Raw genomic sequence first — 24,748 nt, 5'->3', positions numbered from 1 at the left:
TGTGGAGGCGGTTGCCTTTCCAGCCATCACACCAAAACTACGTCTGCTTTCATGGTGCTGCTTTCTTTCAGCAAGGAATACAAGAGGACATGAACCCATTCCCTGGGGACCTGGACCCCTCTGTGGATGATACCGGTTTCTTTGGGCCACCAGTAAGAGTTGTACCTCAAGGTGGAAGAACTGGCTCAATTCCGAGCTCTCCGACTCAGTGTTTGTATTTTTAGTTTCTTCTCTACTGCAAAAGTGTCAGCTAGAGTTCTGACCCTTCTCACTCTGCCTGCCTCTCACGGCCCCTTCCTCTCAAAGGCAAGGAGAGTCCCTGACCTCCAGCCACAAAGAGCATTTTTATATACAAAGAGTCAAGTTTAGGAGCACATGCTTTCCATCTTAAACATACATAACATGGAGTTTTTATCTTGTAATTTTTAATCAAAAGCACAAATGGACACAACATGAAAAACTAACACCAATACCGAAAAATCACAGTTGCTTACTTGTATATTGGTACAACTAGTCCTTTTTTATATTTGTCAGAAGTTAATCATGTGCAAACAGAGCAGGTAGGCTATGTAGCTTCAGCTAGCCAACACTTGTCATGCTCCTGCCTCCACTTCCTAATTGCTGGGATGAAAGGAGTGTGCTGCCATGCTCAGTAGAACATTTTTAAATTATTACTTTTTTTAAAAAAAAAATGTATTCAAAACTGGTCTAAATGTTACTGTTTTACCTGAGGGTGCTCTTGAACTCCTGATCATCCTGCCTCCACCTCTCAGTGTTGGGATTCTAGGCATGTACCACCATGCCCAGCAGGCTATGCATAAGCTTTTTAAGAACTTAAATCATGGTATTTTTCATGTAAACAAGATTTTATCTACACCATTATTTTCGATGTTTAAAATGTATAAACACATCCTCATTCCCCCACTGGACATCAATGCTATTTTTAATTTTTTTCTACTATAAATAGAACTCCAGTGAAGAGCCCTGGGCAAATTCAATTATTTTCTGAGTAGACATTGCTGAAAGTAGAAGAGTTAGCTCATGAGGCACACACAGTCTTTAGGGCTAGGACCATCCAGGAACACATCTCTAACCATCCACCTCCCTACTGTGCTATGTGAAAGAAGTCCACACCTCTTCTAGCTCTACCATCCTGTGTGTTTTCCTTTGCTTAAAAGCTACAAAAATTTGACACCTTGATATGGAAAAAAATCTATTGTTCTTATTACCATTTATGGAATAAGTACATTGAAATAAATCAATCCCCCTCCCTCAATTCTTCCTTCCTTTTCCTCCCTCCCTCCTTCTCTCCTTCCCTGCCTCCCTCCCTCCCTATCTCTTCCTTCCTTCTTTCCTTCCTTCCTTCCTCCCTTCCTTCCTTTTTTCCTTCCTTCCTACCTTCCTTCCTTCCTTCCTTCCTTCCTTCCTTCCTTCCTTCCTTCCTTCCTGATAATGTCTTCTATAGCTGAGGCTAGCCATATACTCATTATGTAACCAAGGATAACTCTGAACTCCTGATCCTGCTGCCTCTCCCTTCCAAGAGCTGGGATTACATGTGTGCATTCCCCTGCTAGTCACATCCATGAATGACTTCTGATCATATTTGCTGCCTCCTCCCTCCCTCGGTCTTTGCCTTTGTCTCCTAATCTGTAAGATGTCTAATGTTCACTTCTTTATCCACAGTGAAATAGAAGAGCAGTTGGCAATAGAGGGCATAATATTTTCTTTTTGCTCAACAAATGGATGAGTCTTCTTGTACATAAGACTGTGTTTTCCAAAGCTGAAGATACTCTGGGTGTTGTTCTTCATGCTTGACGTTTTTGATGTGCCAAATTTGATTACCATTTATGGAATAAGTCTTTATTTTTACATATAACCTCATCTTTTTATTTTCACTCAGTGATCTCTTCTTAGAGTCCAGATAAGCAAGGATGGTGATAATTATGTTTTAGTTGTATATTATTATGAAATATGTACATTTTAATGAACAATTATTAATTTAAAAATATTCCCAGTTGACAATGTCCAACTAGAAATCTGAGTCTTTCTTCCTGATATTTTCTAACTAGTTGGCCCAGCAGATTATATAAACCTTCTGTCTTTTCCTCACTGACATGAGAAAAAGAACCCCAGCATGCTAGTACTTAAGTACTGACACACTTGAAGTGTGCAGAAAGAGTTTATTTTGATATTTTTCTCTTCTGCTACTTGACATTTCCATACAGTCCCACACAACACCATACTCTTTTAATTATTAGACCTTAAAATAGGTTTTAATGTCTGGAGGGGCAAGGGCCCTTTCATTTTTCAAAAGCAGAGTTTCTAGTTTAACACCTTTTCAGATGAACTTTGTATAGTTTCCTCCAAACATTTTGTTGGTATTTTGATTGGCATTGTGCTAAATGCATTCATTAATCGACATCTTTACAGTATTAAATCTTCCCACTTCTCCGCCAGCTGGAAGTATTTTGTCCTCCCTCTGAACTCCCCTAGCACTTTATACCTTAAAAAACATCACTTTCCACCTCTACCCACCCAATTTTTCAAACTTGAAACCTGAGCATTGTCTGCATCCCTCCCCCGCCAACCATCACCCCATCCAATCAATCATCAAGTCTCGTCAATGCTACTTCCTAAATTCCATTCACTTCTGCCTGTCCCCACCACCAGCACTGTGGTCCAAGCTTCTGTCATTGCCGTCTGGGCCACCATACTGGCCTTCACTTGACCTTCTGCATCCACACCACAGCCAGAAAGATGTGTGTGTGTGTGTGTGTGTGTGTGTGTGTGTGTGTGTGTACTCACATGTATGAGAGCATGTATAGGCATCTGAGTGCATGCATGGAGGCCAGAAATCTACATCAGGTGTCTTCTTTTTTGGGACAAAGTCTTTTGATAAACATGGAGTTTACTAGTTTGGCTGGACTGACTAACTAGCCAATGATCCCCAGATGTTCTCTTGTCTGATTTCCCATGTCACTATGCCTGGGCTTTTTTTTTTCATATGTATTCTATGCTTTCAGTGTCAGGGTCTCATGTTCGTATGGCAAGCACTGTGCTGACTGACCCATACTCGAACCCCAATATTGCCTTTGAAGAGTCAAATCTGATCATGACACTATTCCCCACAGTAGTCAATGAGCTGAGAGAATATTCCTGGGTGACCTAGTCTCTACCCCTTCAGCTTGTGTCAAAGCTGCCGTACACTCAGGACTTCTGTCTCATTCATGGCACAGTCAAATATCAGGTTGCCCTTCCCTCCCAAGAGCCTTTCATGTGCAAGACCCTCTGTTTGGCTTCTTTTAAGTTCTCCTTAATACTTAAGTTTGAGAACACTCAGTTTATCTCAACACTTGAAGACCTCAAGTTCAAGAGCACTTTAGGCTACATAGCTAAACCCTATTTCAAAACCAAATTAAAAAACAACAAAAAATAATTGAAATCCAGTTGCTACAGCATCTCACATAAATATTTAGTATTCATCACATTTGCTATTCCTTGTTCAAACTAGAGGCCACAATGACACCAATGTGAGAAAAACATTGATGTACATTCTGAGGGTGTATCTACGGTACCACTCATGGTCTACCCACTCCATCCCAAGTGCTTACAAAGCCCTGGCTTTCCAGCATATGAGAGCAGATGGTTGAAGTTCCCAGGAACCTTGATGTCACACAGTAGCTTGACATCACAGTAGAAAGAATGCCTGCACCATGAAAATCAGGAAATTCTGCAACCCAACCTTTGTTTTGAATTACCTGGCAAGCTGGCTGTTTGGCCGTTATGATCTTACCCTAGCCTTCATATTACAGTGTCCTCTCCCTGGTCCTGTGGTATACATATCCCATCTATAAGATGGGGCAGAAAACTCTTTAGCAGTCCAGTCAAGCTGTGGGTCCAGGTCTGCTGACTCTACAACACATATAGCTTACCTTTACACCGTAATGTCTTGGAAGGTGAGAGTCTGAAGGCTTGATGTGTCCCGAGTGTCAGGGTTGAGCATGGTGTACATGCTCATGTATACTCAGCACCATGCACACTTAGTACATACAAACATAGTGATGTCAGCAATATAACAGTACTTAGTGAATCGCATCTTATTAAGCCAGGAGAAGAGTTCTTTGCTGACACTGACACTTGGGCATACCACATAGCAGCTATGACATCATGGGCCTGTCTTCTACTAGGCACTATGTTTGTTTCCAAGAAATACAGATCCTCAGATGGAAAACTACTGTTTTCAAAAGTCCTTGTATATTTCCCTCCTCCAAGAAGCCTTTCTAGATTTTCCCTGGGTTAGTCCTTCCCTGATAGACATTCCAACAACCCCTTTGGCTTTTATATATCTTATGAGACTTAACCTAATTATTGGGATCTATCTAGACTATCTATCTTCTCTTCTGGAACAGTAGGATGCTGAGGTATCTTAATGTTTCTTGTCTTGTATCTTGAACAAAATTTTGAACACATATTTAATCAGTGACTGTACTGTACTATACTATACTATACTATACTATACTATATCATACTATACTATATCATACTATACTATACTATACTATATCATACTATACTATACTATACTATACTATACTATACTATACTATACTATACTGTCAGAGGTTAAGAGATTTGACATCATTTGTCTGAAAGCCAAGGTAGGTTTTGGCAATTAAATGCAGCTAGAAGTAAGAGGCTCAGCTTTCTGAGGAAGTGTGCAAACACACACATACACACACATATACACACACCCCATCTGTCTCTAAGTGTCTATAATCCCTTGAGAACTGAGATTACTTCCAACTTCAGTAGAGAGTTGAAGGCTGGCTGAAAAGTCCTTATTAGAATACTCACCTACATCTTCCAAGGCTAGACCCATCATCTACTCCCAGGGGAACTTAGACTAAACACTGGAGATACCAAGAATGTGTTAAGCGTCCTGGAGATAGGACCTTCTTCAACTGACATCAGGGACAGACCATTCTCCCAGGCTCTTCCTCCTCCAGTTGCTCCCTCTCAGGTCTTCCTCACTGTCCTCAGCCCTCATTTTTGGGATTCTCAAAGGGCCTTCTCAAGCTTCCTTCCACTATAGAGCTGCCTTCCCATCCATGGCAACACCTATCCTTACACTTCTTACTCTTGCCTAGATCCTTCCTGGCTCAATATCTTCCCCATTAGCCTCATCCTGCCTGCCTTCCTCACTTCCCATTGCTCCCTGCCCCAGGGACTTCATTCTAACACCCTGGCATTCTTATTCCTATCCAGTGGCACCGGGCTCCTTTATATTTCAGGCTCATCATCTTACTGTGTTCTTTGCCAGGCACACTCCATCACTCCAACAGAGTCATAGACTTCCAGGTACAGTTTCAGGAAACACAACTGACCCAGCAGCTGTCTGTGGCTATAGGGTCATAGGAAGACTATATGAATGGATCACAGAGGAGGTGGTGTGCTCTACGGATTGTCCTTTCCTATGATATTGTTCTGAGCTCAGTGTCCCTTCTTCAGAGAGGACATTCTCCTGAAAACCCACCTGAGGCCCCTCGTTCTCCTACCCATATTTTCACCTGTTTGAAATCACACCCTTCATTGACTGTGCCATTTGCCTTGGACCCCAGAATGTTCACTTCACTATGGTTACTCTACTTCCCTCCCATCAATATCTCATAAGCTAGAGTTACATCATCCCACAAAAGGCACAGATAGGTGGGTGAACTGTGCCCTGCTGGAAGCTATAGCAATTGCTTCTCGTTCCCATCATTTGCTATCCACACTGACACCAGGTGGGTGTCCCAAATCTCATGATCCAGTCCACACTGAGCTCTCTTCCTGAACCTCACACTTATTGCAATGGATACTTTGCATTCTGAATTTAGAAAATCTCCACCTGTGCTAGGCAGTCAACCAACTACATCCTCCAGAAGTTCCTAAACCTCCAGACAGGGAAGAAATCCTTTCTTATGTGTCGTCTGTCCTTTTCACTGAGAGAAAGCACTCATTCAACTGATTGGAGTAGACACTACGAAAAAGACATTCTGTGACAATTGAATGGTTGAGTGGGTTTTACTTTTGTACGGTTTTAAAATACTTTGTACCACTCTACTGCGCAACATGCATGAATTGCTGTCAAGAAGACTCACAGCCAACAATTTTGATTATGTCTATCCAATTGCTAATATGAAAGTCCCTAACATGGTTATAATAGAGATACATTTTTAAGGGTATGTTCTAGAAGTGAGCTGTCGTAGCCATCCATCAACAGACCATGCAAAAGTTTCTCGGGTCAAGTTCAAATTTAGAATTGAGTTTTCACTTCCCACTTGATGCCCTCCACTCAGTCCATTCTTCCCACAGTATCAGAAAGACCTAGAATAACTAGGCTGATTACAGAATAGAGATATTGAGAACTAGAGCAAAGATGAGCTAGGAACCAGCTACCTTAGAAATCATTTTTTTTTCTTACCTGTGTAGATGAACCTGCCTGGGGCTCCTTTGCAGAACTGTTTGGATTTATAAGATAGTGTCACTTCCACAACTCCAGGGATATGCCGGGGAGGGGTCTGTACTCTGATGGCATGAGGGGTTATAAGCTGAGAAGGGAAGAGGCAGGGGAATACAGTCACCAGACAAGTCACCAAAGAAAGAGGTCACTGCTTTTGGCCTCACATATTAGCTTGGCAATTGCCAAGCCCAAGTCAGCACTCATACTTCGCTTTCAGTAATGAACTTAGTTAGTTTTGCTGATTAGAAACTGTAAGTCAAACGTATCCAATTTAGAAAATTGGGGATTTAAAGAACTATGCAAGGAAATCTAACATTGTATAACACAGAGACAACCAATATTAGGATCTGGTGTGTTGCCCAGACATTTTGATGGCTGTGTGTCACAGAATTAGATTATGCACATCCACTGTTATTCTGACTTTCCCCCCACACAGAATCACAGCATAAACATGCTCTTCTCTGGTATCATTAGAATTTTTCCAAAACACAATTTTCGATGATAGAAAGATACTCTGCCTTTTTTCTCCATCTTCTCCTACGATTCAATATTTAGACTCTAATTGTTCACAATCTTATATAAAACTGCAATGAATATTTATCAATTTAAGGAACCCATTCCCCAAATGTTATGACTTGTTGTGTCTTGATACCCTGGGTGTCTTGCTCATAGGTATACAGGACTGAGTATTTATGATGCTCCTCCACCAGGAATTGCTAGTTCTCCTAGCCCCAAAGAACTATGGAGCCAAAGGATATCATGGGAGTAAATGGCTTTGACCTACCTCACTCCATACAAGCATGGTACCAAACACAACTTGGAGACCGTCAAAAAAGTTGTCACCAATGATGATGACCATGGCCCCTCCTGTGGTCCAGCCTTCACTTGGGCTGATGGCTTTGATGCAGGGTGTAGCTGGGAAGAGGAGAAAGAACAAGTCAGCTCTGTGTCTTTTGTGAGTGATGTCTGGGGTTAGAGAAAGGTGCTGTCCTGGAAAGCTGTTGGTCATTCCAAGAAGTTGTGTTGATTTCCCATCCTTCCCTAATTGGCTGTTGGTTTTTACCAGGTCATTAAAGCTTAATGAGTTGGCTGTGGTGTATGAAAGACTGAAACACTTAGCTAATTGTGTAAAGGGTGTTTTTAAAACTCTGTTGTTTTTGCCCATATTTTTATAAGTTGATCACTCTAGAAAAGTGTAAATCCCTTTTCTCTCCCCACCTCCTCTGCCCCACAATGTTAAGATTTACAAGGCTTGTTAACATGCTGGGGAGAGAAAGAGGAAACAGGATCTATCGGAGTTGAAGGGTTTGCTCAACCCCACCTAGAGACAACCTCTAATCGCACTCCCAACTCTGTAGGACAGAGTTTCCTTCCTTCATGCATATGTTCGAGGCCTCTGGACTTTGCATCCCAACAGGAACCCAATACTGTGTTCAGGCCATAACTAAACTCAATCCATCACTCCATTTCCAAAGTTGACAGGGTCAAAGGTGGAGGAGAACTTTGGCAGGACTCCAAAAACATGAGCCCCCTTTGAACGGCCAGTCAATCACATCCAATCAGTCAAAAGAAACTCGAAGGGCTCAGAGCTCTGAACTCTGGGATTTTCTTCTTCCCTTTCAGTGCCCACTGTGGGAGAATTAACACCGCTCCAAAATTCTTTACTGATTCAATCATTTTCTTTCAGATCATTAATTCCTATTTTAAATGATATAAGATAGATTTAAAGGGCTGAGGTGGGGAGAGGGCTGGTGAGCAGCATGTAGGGACACATCAACAGTAAACTCATAGCTGGATTTGATTCTCATCGATAGCATGAGGTCTTCCAACACCAGCAGGTTTGGGGTGAGAAGAGCATGGAAAGCACGTGAGGTGGCATTCACTTAGGTTTGTCAGTTTGTCCATTGGCATACTTTAATGTTTTTGGACAACTTGAAATTTAACAGTTACCAGTATTTCTAATTAGTTTAATGCACTTGGAAAACGACCCAGAGCAGCCCGTGATTTCTTCTTGTCCAAGCAAACAAAAATCAATTAGTGTCAGCTTCACTCCACACACTGTTTTGTTTTGCCCACAATCTGTTTAAAGGCACATCTGACACTTATTCATGCACGTCTGGCACTGTACTGTTCCTGTTTAACTAAGATGTCATAGGCCCGAGATTGCCGGGAATACCAGTCTCGCTGAAAGAAAAACATGGATTGGAATAGAAGAGACAGATCTGCACACTAGCCGGGACGTGAGTGGGGCAGAGTGCAGTCAGCAGCACTTAGAAATGCCCATGGGGCGGGATGTGGCTCATGTGGTAGAATGCTTGCTTAGCATACAAGAAGTCCCAAGTTCAATCCCCAGGACCACATATACTGAGTGTGATGGTGGGCACCTACAATCCAGCACTGGGGAGTCAGATGTAGAAAGATCAAAGGTAATTTCTGGATAGTAAGTTCTAGACCAGTCTGGGCTAGAGACATTGTCTATAAACAAATGAATGATGCAAACAAGGTCTGGGTCAGGTCCCAGTCCTACCTTCTGATGGGTCAAGCCTTCTTGCTCTCCTTCCATGCTTAGAGTTGTTATGAACAAACATGTTGTCAGAAACAGCCAGCACATGGCCATCCACATTTACTGTGGTGGACAACACGACCTGCATTTAAAGCAAAAAGAGGAGAGTTTGGTCAGTTTCACACCAGGGGGTCAGTGTACCAGGATTCCTTGTAAAATACTTCTGCAAGGTGAGTGAGACAGGACAAAAATTTGGGGTAGAACAAAGGGCAGCCTTTGATGTCTCTGAGTTCAAACTCTGTCAGTGGCATACAGAGGAAATTGACCTTCTGTCTGCTGTTTCCAGAAACCTCATCACCAGCAGGACTGTCCTCCGGCCATAGCCACAGCTGCAGAGAGTGCGATGCAGGAACCGAGACAGAACCTCCACTGGGAAGCTCACTTCTCCAAGCTTGGAAACAAGGATCCTATCCCATGGATTGTGGTCATTGGAACACTAGCTGATCAGTTGTGTCCAGCACCCCTCTGCATGTGTGAATGGTGATTCTGTGAGATGATGAGCCTCCCCAGATGCAGTGTGGGAGATACAGAATGTTTCGTGTATAACTGGTGGGCGTGGAGCAATGAAGAGTAAGAACTTGGAGTGACAGCCGAATTGAAACCGAGGCCATTGCATCCTAACGTAAACTCATGGACAAATCACTGAACCTTTTCAAATCTCAGTTTTTCTTATCTAGGGAACATAAATAATGCTATCTCTCTTGCGGGCCTGAAAGAGATAGCATGAGACGGTACATAGAAAGCATTTGGCGCGATGTGAAATACAGGCCGAAGTATGATGATTCGTGACCCATTTGCCTCACTCCTGCCTCCTTTGTCCAGCTAGTAAGACAAAAGACATTATCCAGCGCAATTCTAGCATAGTCTAAACTCTGGAGAAGGTTTTAGAAAGAGAGATTTCAGCACTAGGAATCACAGCAACTGAAAGATATCACCACACCACTGCTCTCAGAGGTCTTATGACCAGACTACAGAATAGTAGCTAACATATATAGAGAGAATTTAATTCTATTATATATTCTGCTGGTCAGATCATGAAAGAAGTTCAAAGGCAGAGCTAAGCCAAGAGAGGCAGAAGAGAGCATGCCTGGCCACACCTACCACCCCTGGACTTGACCCAGGAAGAAGAGTGTCCCAGCAGGAATGCTACTGCTCAATTCGTGCAGCTAGGCACAGCAGGTTTTCTGTGGCTCTTTGGAGAAAGAAAAGTGTTATATATGTGCTCATGAATATGCATAGCCCGTTCCAGGAAGGACATTGCATAATCTAATGAGCCATGCTTCAGAATGACTCTCTCAGCCTATGGCCCCAATGCAGACTCGTGCTATCATCCTACCTGTAATTGTTCTGCCACGCCTTCTAACTTATTCAATGAAAGAGGAGGGTGGAGAGACATGACCTTACTCAGATCTCAGTAGGAAAGAAGTCAGCGTTCCCGGGAAACACCATTTTATTATGGATAATTTCAGGCAAAGAAGATGACAGAACAGCTAACAAAATTTGAGAACCCATCATTCAACTTCAAAACCTGTTCAAACATTGCTGTTCTCGTCCCATGGATGCCATGGTCTCCTCCCTTCTTGAATTGTATAGAAAACTGTGACAAGCATAGGTTTGAGAGTGCTATGGTAAACCTTCACGGCATAATCCATTCTCCTCTCAAGGATGGAATACTTTATCTCTTCAGAAAATGACTTCATATCCCTTCCCAGTCAGGTATAATCCCAAGGAATATTCTTCCCTCCCTTTGTTTTCTTTTGTCTTGAAAAGAATTTCAGGTGTGTGTGTGTGTGTATGTGTGTGTATGTGAGTGTATGAGTGACTTGTATGAGTGTGTGTATGTGTGTGTATATTTGAATGTGTTTGTGTGAGTGTATGTGAGTGTGTGTGTATGAGTATGTGTGTCTGTGTGTGTATGTGAGTGTGTAGGTATGTATATATATATATATGAATATATGAGTGTGTGAATATATGTGTATATGTATAAGTATATGTATATGAGAGTGTGTGTGTGTGTGAGTATGCTTATGTGTGTGAATGTGTGTGTGTGTGTGTGTGTGTGTGTAGGTGTGTGTATGTCTCTTTGCATGTGAATGCATATGTAAGGTCAACTACTTTGGGTGGCATTTCTCAAGTGATAGCCACCTTGTCTTGTGTCTTTCACTGGTCTGGAGTTTGTCAATTAGCCTAGGCTGCTTGACAGTAGCCCTAGGGATATGCCTTGTCACCACCTTCCCCAAACTGGGACTACGACGAGCACACGCCTTTACATGTAGATTTTTAAAGTGGAGATCCGAACTCAGGTTCTTGTGCCTTCGTGGCAATCGTTTTACTGACTGAGCTATCAGCCACCAGGATGGCATTGTTTAACATTTTTATAAGACTCATCACTTAATAGTTTTAAAAAAATCCCTAAGAACCACGGCTCACAAATCACTTCCTGTGGCCTCACTCTGTGGGCTTGGTGTAACCTATATGAAAATTTTACATGGATGTAAATGAGTTTCAATCATTCGACTCAACAAATAATCATTGACTGACAACTACACATCAGGAGTCGTGACAGGCCCTGGGGACTCAGAGAACAAACTTAAAGGAAGCTCAGTTGTCATTCAGAAAATTATCGCCCATATAATTGCTCACAATTCAGGGATGTAGCCTGTCTAGCCTTTAGGTCTGTTTCCAATTGTGTCTGTGTCAACATGTGACTGAGAAAAGTCCTTCTAGATAATTCCTATCCAGTGGTGGTGACCAAAAAACAGACATCCATCACTCTTGGCAAGTACACCAGGCCTGAGTGCTTATCAGAGTGATTTCAGAGAGTACAAGACCACGCCTTGAATCAGAGGAAGAAACAGACCTCATTTTGACAGGATTGGAGACTGCGTGTTAAACATCACCTATGTTTATGCTACCTTTGAGAATAGTAGAACAGGGAGGGGGCAGGCATCACGCTGTGTGTGCAAAATAGATCTTCAAACACAAAACAAAAATGGAAGAGAGACCTTCAAGCACTACACCTTAACAAGCTAGCCTGGGAACACCAAGGAGAACCGCAGTTCCATCTGAGAATGGCAAGCCTGTGAGGGCAGTCACTCAGGAACTGTCTGATTCCTTGCACAAGCTTGTCACATTATCCATGGACACTTCTTGCTTGTCCCTGCCACAAAATGCAGTTTTCCCTAGCCAGCAGATTTCATCATAGTCTGCTTTGGGTGGAGAGAGACTCAGTTCCAAAGTGAACATTTCCCGAATGATATACCCTGGTGGTTCACATTCACTTCATTATTTTCTATTAACAATGGAAATAAATTTTAATCTTTTGCTGGCTAGTGCTAGCCTCTCGTGACAGCAAGGGAATTAACCTGAATTATTTCAGTGTCTGCAAAATTTATTACAAGATTTTAAATTATGTCCAAATGTACGTGCATGTGTGTATGTGTGCATGTGTGTGTGTGTGTTTGTTCATGTGTATGTGTGTATGTCAAATTCTATTTTTCATATTCTAAATATCTTAGGCTGTGAAGCACCTAGGAAAACCTGCCAATTAAGCTAACTTTGCAAAAAATTAATGGATTTGATTCATAAATTCAGGAACATGAAATCAGACATGAGCTGTCCCTATTCGAGCTTAAACACTGGATTTTACATACATTCTCTCTACTTCTAGAATAAGCTACACTGCACATGGGAAGACCCATTTGGCTCAGTCAAGGCTTCAGGTTTAACTTCCTTCTCTGTTCTCTGATGGATGATGACAACGCTGATATTATTCTATCCCAAGGAGTAAGGACTTCTCCATGTTTTAAGGCTAAAGGAAGCAGAATGCACATTCCAACATCATCCCACTCCCAGGCCATCCCCTTCCCCAAGCCAACTTCTTTCCCCTAGTGAGTATTTCCTGGGTCATGAAGGCTGACCCCTTCCATCTGGAATCAATCAGTCAACCCCTGACAACTTCCTGAAACACCTCACTCCATTTCCTGTTCTCTCCCCCTCCTCGCTTTCCCCCTGGTTTGCTTCACTCTTCAAAACTGCAGGCCACAGCAGCTTAATGTTAGAGGGTCAGACACAGCTAGACTCCAAAACACTACACAAGGACACCTTTGACCTTCAAAAATCTTTACATCTTAGCTAAACAAATCAAGGTCAACATTTCTTACCATTAACTTGTTAACTATTTATATGCGTCTTACCACGGACTCTGCCGGTCATGCGACCATCCAAACCACTTGTTATTCTAAGATCATAAACCCATCTGCTTTGAAAATAGCACGTTCGGTCTAGATGAAACATGTCATTTGGAGGTCCCTCAAACCCCAAATCACCAGTATTATAGCAACCATATGGACCAAGATTCCGTACAATGGGGTGCCTATGCCTCATCTATGTCTCTTGTCACCTAAACGTGACATCTCATCTTTTCCGAGGCTATGCTCTCGTGGCACTGGCAGTCTGCTGGCACAGCCCGAAAGAATGCCAATTAGGGATACAGATGTCCATAATCTGTGAGGGATGGACCTCCGTGTTTGCTGCTCATACTGGTGACAAGTTCCATTTATCTCTCTCTGTTGATGTGTCTGTATTTCAGATCTGCACAAGTCCTTGTAGATGGTAGCTCCATCCTCAGCTCAGGCACTTCAACACACAAGCAGCAAGCAACTCAATCATCTCAAGATAGCCTCAGGCCAGAGTGCTGGGAAAGGGGAGGTGAGATTAGTTGAAATTGCTCAAGGTTTAAGTGAGAGTGGCCCTTCCTTTTGGCAATTCATTGTTTTATTTTGACTGTCACTTCTAATTTTTGGTTAGCCAGTAAACATAGAGGTAACAGACAAGTGATTGTAGGTTCTCATTCTTCCTCACTTACAAAAAAGATTTATTTATTTTTATTTTATGTGTTGTGCTGCCTACATGTATGTGTATGTACTACGTGTGTGCTCAGTGCCCATAAAGGCCAGAAGAGGGTGTCATGGCCCCTGGGACTGGAGTTATGGTTGGTTGTGAGCTACCATGTGGGTGTTGGGTATTGAATGCAGGTTCTCAGCAACAGAAACCAGGGTTTTTAATTGCTGAGCTGTCTCTCCGAACGTATGTATGTATGTATGTATGTATGTATGTACGTATGTATGTATGAATTCTCCTAAGACAGGTCTCACTAAGTAGTCCTAGGTAGTTCAAAACTCACTATGTAGACCAGGCTGGCCCCAAATTCACAGCTATTCACATGCCTCTGCCCCCATGTGTCTCTATTTTGAGTCACCTAATGATAAGGTGGTGTTAGCAGAGAGACACAGGGGCATAACACTGACACAGTTCCTTAAAGTGTACAAGGACAGGCTTGAAAATAGAACCCACAACCATTCGAGCAGTTTCTTACAAGAAGAACTGTGACATGAAAACTGCCTTCTTCAAATTGTATTTTTCTCTTTATTAACCAAGAGCTGCTAAATGAAAACTGCCTTTTTCAAATTTTATTTTTCTCTTTATTAATCTTAAGGCAGTCCATGTTTCTCACCCTAATCATTTACACCAAGCAGGAGCTGAGTTGGAAAATGCTCTTCCCAGCTCATGCAAGGCCACAGTGGGAGTACCTGTAGGTGTGTACACCTATTAATATGCCTTTACAGTTAATTTTCCAATAGAGGAGTGGTTTCTTTGGTATTAAAATTATACACATAGCAAGTAGACATCAAAAGAGACTTCTCCCCACTGTGGGCCCCTTTTACACCTCACAGTACACTTTTAGAACTGCTCTATTCATCAAAAGCTCTTCTCTCGAAGTTCCGACTAGATGACTTTTGTTGATTCACATTAGTCAGGGGAATGATCTAGTCTTTCCCTGTCATCCTTTCTCACCCCATACCCAGGCAGGTCTCCAAAGGTGCCTGTGTGAAGATGATTAAAAATGAAGAAGTCAGGAAGAAAAATGGGTGGGAAGGCTAAGTGATTTGCTCTTTGAAATAGACAACAATCCCATTGTTTGGAGAGAGTAATGACTCTGGTTAGAATTCCCCTCATCCTCCCCCTCATCTTTAAAGTGCTTGCTCTAAAGTCAAGCCAGATTCTACTATTAGCCAGGCACTGGCTCCTGCCATTTCTGTGAGGGTCATACACCTCTCAGCTCAATGTGGGGCCTCAGCAAAGCAATAACAGGAGGCATTTATAGCTCGCTCACTGCCGAGGCCTCTCTGATACCCTTACTTAGGAACATGCATACATGCAGCGAAATAAAATGCTCTCAAAAATTCCCGTTGTTCTGCCAAGTATGGGGGGAAAAAACCTTTATGACATTTTACATCTGGAAATGGAATTAGATTCATGATGTGCTTTCCCCTTATTACTGTTCAGTTGCTATATGTGTTATTTCAGCTTTCCCAAAGCACAACTGTATGTGGGGATTTTATATTCCACCTGTGGAAGGAGAAAAGAGACATAGAGAGAGGCCATTAAAGAGAGAGAGGATCGGGGCAGACCACTGCCGTGGGAGACAACCTAGCTGGGAGTCCACACTGGAGGAAGAACTATGGAATCGTGGTTTTCATATGCCGACTAGTCCCCATAACTGATGAGAAGAGTCTAATGAAACAATTCTGCCTGAGCCCTCCTTAGTGCTGCCCAACCTAACAACAAACAGTTTGGCTACTGCAGTTTGTTCCTTGGTACCCACCTCACTGCTAACACATGTATTTTTAAGCCAGATTGAAAGCCCAGATTCATCTTTGTCAACTGGACTCCAGAGTCCCTCAAATTACCTTAAAATGCCTATCCCACAAGTGTGGGTTTTTTTCCATAAAAAATATATATATATTGAAGTATTCCCAGGATTCTTAGAAAGAGACTTTATTTTACATTCTCTGCAGGTAAAGTTTCTGTTCCGTGAAGTATCAAGTCTCAAACAGGAGAACACAAAACTGGTTGTCATAGAGACAGGCAGAAGGATTCTGGGATTGTTGACACCGAGTTGTAGCATTGACAAGATTATTTATAACTGACCAGACAGGGCTGTATTTCAACTAGCCATGGAGAGTTTTACTTTATGGATAGAAATGTTTGCCTACATATATGCATGTACACCATTTGTATGCCGCCATCAAGTTTGCATTGAGCTTCCAGGCACTGAGTACTTCAAGCAGCCTACACGGAGGATGGACCAAGATAAACAAAAGACATCACCAGCAACTCTCTCTGTACAGCAATATATCCACGAAAACTAAACTGTGTACCATTCAACACCCTTGAGCGCCCCCCTCAAATGAGAGGAATTAACTTCACCTCAAAGCCTTGATAGATATTGTCATGAAGAATTCTAAAACTTGAGTTATCCAAGTTGAGGGAACTCACATGATGAGTTTGTACACGTGTGTGTGTGTGTGTGTGTGTGTGTGTGCGTGTGCGTGTGCGCGCGTGCGCGCGCGCGCGCACCAACGCAGGTTTTGGAGGGCTGTGAGTTCCTGTGGTATTGAGGGACCACTTCGGGTGCCTTCTTTATTTTGTTTGAGACGAAGTCTTTCACTGGAATTTCATCAAGCAGGCGGGCTAACACTGGACCTGCCTGCCTCTGCCTCTGTCTCCACCCCCCATGTCACTCACTGATGGCATTGGCAGTGTCCCCAGCTTTTTATGTAGATTTAGGGATAGGACTTGGGTCCTCATACTTGCAAGACAAGTTCTTAACTGACTGAGCTATCTCCCCAGTGCTATTCAGACTTGAAAGCAAAACCAAGCAAAAGCCCCTGGCCAACCTAGGCAAAGTCTTGTGCACAAAAGTCTTCCACTGGGCTGTTTTGGCAAACTTTGCTTCAGAATAGAACTTGTATTTATTTTTACATCAATTATTTTAGTTCTTTTTTTACACTTACTAGAAATGTTTTAGGTCAGACTTGCTTTTAAAAAAAAAAAAAAAAGAAAATCCCGTTGAATATGTAGTGAAATAAAGAGGCAGAACTTTTTTTAGCTGGCTTTTCATACTGTCCCTAGAGAGCCTCTAGTCCATTCATCTGCCTCACAGCTCTCAGCTTCCGTCTTCTCAAAGGCCGTAGACACTTGCCATGCCACCCTACCTCGCTCTCCCATCAGCCTCACTGCTTTCCCCATCAAAACCGAATGCCAAGAAGGATACTGTAGTCAAGGGCAGTATTTTACTAGCAAAAGTTTTGGGAGCCTCGCGGGAGCCATATAATACATTTGATGCAGTTCTGTTCGACGCCACAGTTTTCTCCCACCGCACTCTCTCCCAAAGGACTTCATGAGTCACCTGCTGTCCATCAAAAATCAGAATCACAGAGCCTCCTCATAGGCAGTTTTAAAATCCATTCACTCCTGTTGCAGAACTGAGAAAGCTCTGGTCTGTATTTCAATAAATTTCTGTATCTCGTTGGATGGGCATAAGGGTTAAGTTCGGTGCCCAAATTTGCATCGTCTGAGACATTTGAGAATTTAGAATTTGCTTTCACCTGTCTCAAGTCTGGCATATCTTTTCCTAAAAGTTGTTATGCGAGTGACTACCAGCTTGGACTTTCTTGGACTTTCAAGTTGGACTTTCTCCCAAAAAGAACTCGAAATTCTCAAAAAATGTAAGTTAGTTAAAATTGGTCTCACCCTGATTCCTGACCTCATTTGAGATCTCAAATGTCAAGAGGTGTGAAGGCAGAAGGTTGCTACAGCAAAGAAAAGCTTGAAGGAGCGCACTGCATTCCACAACCAAAAGCATTTCATAGACAGAAAGCCCTTTAGCCCTTCAGAGGTTTTCTCCTCAACTCCTAAGAGATCGATGCTGTCCCTGGGACTAGCTGGTTTGCTTTATGACCAGATCATGGGCTCAGCTGCTGATCAGAGGGGCCCAAGTCAAGTGGTTTTCATTATGTGTTTAGAACTGTGGCCTGGTAGCAGGGTGACTTTCAAATGGGATGGGCTGCGAGATCACACAGCAGCTGGGGCAGCTCTCAGACCAAGAGGTTTGCACTGAAGAAACCTGCAGGCAGCTGGGGCTCTATTAAATTTGTACCATTTGGAGTTAATTTAAACTCTCCTTTCCCTCTTCAACGGGTGTGAGAGAAACATTCAACATTTTTTATTTAAGGAAAATAGATGGTAGTGCCATTAAAAAGTTTTATATAAGAGCTAGGGGTTTAAAAAAAAATCATAAGGGGTTGTTGGATAGATGTTGGCCCAGTTCCAAGACATGAGTAGCCGTGGCCTTTGCTCCTGCTTCATTCAGTCACACAGACTAATGGTGAACACCCAGCTGTGTGGACGAGGTGTTTTTGTCAGAGAAGCTAATTTCTCCATCATTCTTGTGTGGCTGAGGCACGCAACAATATAAACATGCGAACCGTCGTATTATCCAGCTACTCCATGGCTGTCAGTTCTGAAACCGGCAGATCTGTGTCCGAGATTTTGGTCTCCCCAGCAGCACACATTTCTTGCTTCAGAAGTCTGACAGATCTGCTATAGGCATGCTCCCTAAAGCACCAGCCACTCCTCTGGAGCCCCTGTAAATCTCCTCAGGATGCCTCATCCATACCTCATCCTAGATGAATAGATGCAGTCCAAGAACCAACTCCATTCCTCTTTTCCCACCCAGCCTATACATAACTTTTTCTTATACTAGAAACTCAGGTGTCCTTCTGTGTCAAGTTACATCTTATCTCTTAAGGTCAAGGAGGATACAGCATCTGGATGGTTCTATGCCTAAGATAGCCATACAAATTAAAATGGACATTAGCTACAGTCTTTGCTGAGCTTATGAAGGTCAGAGTTAAAAAAAAACAGTTGGTAAAATTTTAATTTTTGTAGTGTTGTTCATTTATCTCAGTAAAAGTCCACTGCAACTAAAAACAAATCATTTGGTGGAACTTAAAGGGATTGATTGGAGGATAATTTTAAGATATTTGGAGTCCCCCTCTTTATCCTCATATTTATCCTATCATAATCCTGCCCTCCATTTTGATTTGGAGGTAGAAAGCATGTCAACAATATTTTGGGGGTAGGATACATATCAAAGAGACCAACACCAGAATAGCTTAATGGAAAATCTGATGTTGCCTCTAGGATGGAAGACATCCCAGCCCTCTATAGAAATGAGTGCCCCGTCTTGCGTGGCAGATCTGCCGGTATCATAGGTAAGCCCTGCAAACTGCTGGGAAGAACACTCACACTTAACTGTTGTTACAGTGATGAGCATAACTGAATTCTGTGTCATACTCACTGACCATGTATGGCTGAGCTCTAACAAGCACCACCAAGACAACTACACCATGCAGGGCTCCTTCCAAAGAGATTTTGGAGAAGCAGACCTGGGCTTTGGAAAGCATTCACAAATTTTACTTCCTGTATCCCGCTGAAGATGGAGACGCCTGGCCTTTGAGTTGCCTGTGCTAGGTCTCCAGCACACAGAATGTTCTCTGTGATGTTTGTAGATGAATAACTAATTGAATAGGGCATGTAGGTTTTCACTATGACCTGCCACAGACCCAGCTTGCCTATCAGTGATGGAGACTTAGCAACAATGAGCCCAAAACTGTTGTCAACTCTACATGTGCTTTAGAACGTAAATGTGGGAAACAGCAATGTTTTGACTTGTCCCTAGGTTTAGTAACTGCCTGTTTTCTATCTATATGGCAGAGAAATAAAGAACGGGGGTCGTTCTGACTTAGCTTACACTGGACATCATTGTTCTTCCTTTTATGGGGGGGGTTCCCTGGAAATTCTAACTTCTTTCTTTACCTTTTTTTCTTCCTTTCTCTCTTAAAAATTGAGTGAACAACTGTGTGACGATCCCTCCAGAGTGTCTTCATGATTCTATGTACAGGTGAGATCATACAAACTACATTCCAGCAGCATAGGCTGGAGAGACAGATACCAGTTGCCAGAAAATGTGGCAATCGTCAGAGGTTGTGGAGAATGGTGTGTTGGCCAAGAAACCAATAGCTCTGAGGAACTGAAAAATGCCCCACTAAGAAAGTGACATGTAGATGTGATCCTGAAGGGTGTGGAGTCAGCAATTAGAAAGTGGTGGAGTCTCAGCCAGAGATGTGCACATGCGTGAAGATGCCATCTTAGAAATGTGAGCATGTGCGTGGATGCCAAGATGGAAGAGAAAGCAGTAGGGTGTGCATGTGAGTGGTAGATGATATATGGGAGCTTCCTGGGGTGAGGGAGCTGGAAGGTTTGTCTGAGGTGGAGAGACTGAGGCAGGGTGTTTTATCAGCCTTTTAGAATCTGGGTTTTGTGTTGATAGTAGATAACCATGCAGTGTTTTAATAGATCACTTGTCATTAGAGTTGACAGGGAATTGGTCTAGGAAAGAGTGGAGGGACCCATCAAAGGAGAGAGGGGTAGGTTTGCCAGACACTTGGGAGAAGGAGGAAGTGATTCTTTACCAGTGGAAGAGGAAGAAATTTAAAAGGGGGTAAATGTTGAGCTTTATTTGAGCGTAGGCTCCTTTGTCATTGAAGGGAAGATACTCAGGGAGGCAGTTGAAGCTTTAGCTACAGATCTAAAGAGGATGGAGTATGGGGATATGGAGCCAGAAGTCACCTGGGAACAGGCAACACTTAAACCCAAGAGAGGCTGAGAGATTGGGGCAGGATCTTGTGTGGACAGAGTGCTGAAATCAGGGGCTGATTTACACTGAAGATACTACTTGGTACTAGATGAACTTCATTGCTTTAGAACAGGAGCCCATGGAACCCTGGGTCATGCTCTGGAGAATCTCTATCATGTTAAGCTTTTTATGAAAATCTAGTTCTATGTTGGCAAGATTCCCAAAGGGACTGGAGACAAGGATTAAGGCCCAAATATTTCCACAGACAATTGTCATCAATTAATTACATATCCTATGGTCTTTAGGATTTGAACAGAACTGAAGAGATTGATTCAGTCGTGGAAATATGCTTCATATAATGATTTAGTCTTATTCAATGACTTGCAGGGGCTTGGGGGGGGTAAAGATTCTTGGTACTATTCATTTTAGGAGATGAGAAAGTATTTGATTACGTTCATGATTTTTCGAGAAATGCTTGTGTTCTGTTCAAATCTGCACAAAAGCATTCTTCAAACAAATAGGTGTTTGAACTCATTTTACTATGAGGCAGAGAACTGTCACCCTTGTCAATCTGGATGACACATGTGGTCCAGGCCTCTGTAGATGGCTCTTCCACCTTTGTCCTCACCTACTGTCCCTGACTTTGTGTCACATTTGAAATCTGATCCGTTTCTCAGTTGACCATAACAGCACTCAGGCAATCCCTCCTTCAGGAAAATCTTCCCTGTATAAACGAGCTGCTGTTGACCATTACTTTCTTCCTGGAACCTGAGAAGTTCTAAAATTGCTAGGTCACCCATCTAAGGAGGACCCCTAGTATGTATCTTAGGTACATAATCAATTCTTGCAACTCAACAATAAAAAGAGAAGGCCTGGTTTCAAAACAAGCAAAGGATGTAAACTGGCATCTTCCAAAGGAGATGAGCAAGTGAGAAATGAGTGTCACAAAGGGTGTTTGGCAGGACGTGCTTCAGTCCTGAATGACTGACAGATTGAAACAGTCATGAGATACCACCATATTACTGTAGGGTGACTCGTTTTAAAAATAAAACATGGGTCTGGAGAGATGGCGTAGCAGTTCTGAGCACATGCAGCTCTTGCAGAGAACCAAGTTCAGCTCCCAGCACCTATGTTGGGTGCTTCACAACTGCCTGTAGCTCCAGCTCCAGGTGATCCGACAACCTCTCCTGGACTCTTCAAACTTACTTCCTCACACACACACAATTATGAATAAAATAAATCTTTTGTAAAAAAAAAATGTAATAAAGCCATGAGGAATTAGAAAAACTGCTGTCTTCACACATGACTGCTAGAAATCCAAACTGGTGCAGCCACTGTGAATAAGAATTTGGCAGTTTCTCAAAAAGTTAAAGATAGACCTACCCCGTGATCCAGAAATGCTACTCTTAGCTCTGTCCCCAAGAGAACTGAAACATATGTTCCAAAAACAACTCAATATCACAGAAGCTTTAAAGGCATAAAACACAAATGTTAGTTAACTAAATAATGGGTAAGCAAAAAGCGATCTACACAGACAGTGGAATAGTATTCAGCTATAAAAAAGAATGAGGCATTGCTACCTTACCAACTTTAAAAACATCATACTATGAAAGACCCTTGAAATACTGAGAGATTTGCTTTGTATAGATTTATATGGAATAAACCCATAAAGGCAAAAGGCAGATCAGTGGTTTCAGGTAACTGAGAAGACACGGGAAGTGGGAAACACAGAATAATTTGCAAGGTGATGAGAATGTTCTGGAATCAGAAGTGGTGGTCACACAACACTGACAATGTGTTAAAGGCACTGATGTGCACACACTAAAGTACTCAGGATGGAGATATGTGTTGTGCATAAACACCTTAACGTAAATTTAAAATGTGAAATAAAATGGACAAGTGATGTTAGGTCAGCCCTGGAGATAACCAGATCCCAGAATTCATAGGCTTTCCTGTACACTGCTCATCCATGAAGAGGCTAAACTACACTCAGAAAGGCTGAAGCGTTCCAGTGACTCTGAAGTCACCACTGTTGACTCTAAGCCAGTTAAGCACATGAACAGAGTAACCCTCACTTAGCAAAGACCTGGAGAAATAAGCAATGCTGGTGTGCATTTGCCTTGTGAGGACATTTCTAAATTGGGGGTGAAACATCAGAGTAGTCCAGTACATAATCATCACATTTCTTAGAGGTTCTTTAAATTAAAAACTCTGCCCATTGCAGTAGCATAAGCTAGCCTGAGGGTCAATGCTGCCTGCTTCTTTTTTTCTAGGCTGTCTTTCTTACAGCAGTGTAGCAAATATTTACTCCTGGTGGCAATTTGAGACTCTGGTACTATTCACTCTTCTTTAGCAAAAAGATTATTTAACTTTGTAGTAACATTTGGAGCCCTGGGTATGGTAAATTTCCAGAGTTGGGGACCTTCCTGCATATTTCCAAGAATGTGACTGCATTTCTGTTTGATTTACTATGAATCAGCAGAGAAATCAGAGTGAGGAATAGAGAGAAGCAGACAGCATTAAACATTGTCACTACAACTGTGTGTGTGTGCATGTGCGTATGCGTGTGCATGTGTTGGGCCAGACAGTGGTGGTGCAGATATTTAATACAATTCAGGGGGCAGAGGTAGCCAGATCTCTGAGTTTAAGGCCAGCCTGGTCTACATAGCAAATTTCAGGACAGCCAGAGCAACATAGATAGATAGATAGATAGATAGATAGATAGATAGATAGATAGATAGACAGACAATAGGTAGAATAAACGAAATAAAATATGTTGGTCATGGTAATAACTGGATACCCATGCTGTGGTTTGTAGCACAGTGACTGTAGAACAGCTTTTAGAAGCATGTGCACTAGCCTACTGGATGCCCAGCCCTCCTCATGATTTTTCTCTTCTGTTTGCTCTCTCTCCTTCCTCCCTCCCTTTCCTTCTCTCTTGTTTACTTTCTTCTCTTTTCAATACTGAAGGGTTGAACCCAGAGCTCCCCAAGCCAAGCTAACACTCTCTCCCTGGGCTACACCCTGGGCTCCTGTTAGTTCTTCAGCGTTTCTGTCCCCAACACCCTTTTGACATTCGGCTTCACCTTAGACAGTCTCCCAAGGACAGGTTGGGAACAGACATAACTCCTGGATTCTAGTATGAAGCAAACAATATCACTCCTTATGGAAAAACAATTGTCCATTTCAAGGCCACAACAAAACATAAACCCAGAAGCTTTGGCACTTTTGCACCCATGATCTTGGAAGTCTGTGAGCAATCCTCCTGGTTCTGGTATCTTCTTTCCCAGAGCAGGGCTAAGTTTCCACATCATCTAGAACCTTCACTCTCTTGAGGCACTAGGCTAGCCAGCCCCACTTTTCACCCCATTGAATTGTGAGCTTCAATGTCTTGCTTGACTACATTTTCATTCTCTATAGGGAACAGAGCTCCAGAAACTCAGGGCAGGCATGGATGGCAGAAGAACCATTTGTTGAGTTAAATACAGTCCTTCTGATCATCAGAAAGAGAACCGAGCAGCTGCGCTTGCTCCCAACTCTAACCCAACACTCTGCCCCAGCTCTGTTTATTAGCTGTCTCCTCAGCCCGTCAGTGGCAGAGGTGATGAAATCAGAGGCAGATTTCACTGTCAGGCAGCTGGGTCACTATCCCCAGGGTCTTGTTGTCATGCTGCGGTCTTAAAGTGACCATGGCTGCTTGGATTGTTACTTTCCAACAGGCTGAGCGACCACCGAATAGTTAACTGGTGGAAAAGAAGGACCCGGCTCTTGCTTGTAGAAAACACATAGAGAAGCAGCTTTGAAAAATCCCAAGGTGGCTGAGTATCAAGAACATGGCCCCTGCTGCGGGCAGCTGTGAGTGCAAGGGGCAGCCTGAGGGCTGGAAATCAAATCTCTAGCCCGGGCTGGTGCCTCTCCCATGAGGCTCTGCCAGTAGAGGCAAAAAAACCCTAAACACTACAAAATGAAAAAGCCTCTTCCCTGGTAGAGGGAGGTTACCATCGATGTTATCTTTTGTGTGGGTAGCACTATCAGAGAGGGATGGATCAGAGGGGAGAGGGGAGGGGGGAGAGGCAGAGAGAGAGAGAGAGAGAGAGAGAGAGAGAGAGAGAGAGAGAGAGAGAGAGAGAGAGAGAGA

The 24,748-nt window shown here is 42.8% G+C and overlaps 1 protein-coding gene across 1 annotated transcript in view; it reads right to left on the bottom strand.

Moving 5' to 3' along the window:
* Ebf2 (EBF transcription factor 2) overlaps positions 1 to 24,748 on the bottom strand; it is a 77,968-nt gene that overhangs the window by 34,464 nt on the left and 18,756 nt on the right. Inside the window, exons 6-8 of the mRNA XM_028758709.1 lie at positions 9,030 to 9,147; positions 7,287 to 7,417; positions 6,464 to 6,590 (exon numbers count right to left, since the gene is read on the bottom strand). Coding sequence (XP_028614542.1) covers positions 6,464 to 6,590; positions 7,287 to 7,417; positions 9,030 to 9,147 — 376 coding nt within the window. The remainder of the gene's footprint in view (positions 1 to 6,463; positions 6,591 to 7,286; positions 7,418 to 9,029; positions 9,148 to 24,748) is intronic.

The sequence above is a fragment of the Grammomys surdaster genome, unplaced genomic scaffold (assembly GCF_004785775.1).
Source record: "Grammomys surdaster isolate TR1022 unplaced genomic scaffold, NIH_TR_1.0 126219, whole genome shotgun sequence".
Taxonomy (NCBI): Eukaryota; Metazoa; Chordata; class Mammalia; order Rodentia; family Muridae; genus Grammomys; species Grammomys surdaster.
Note: the sequence above shows the minus strand (reverse complement) of the source record. Positions and strands in the feature narration are given on the sequence as shown.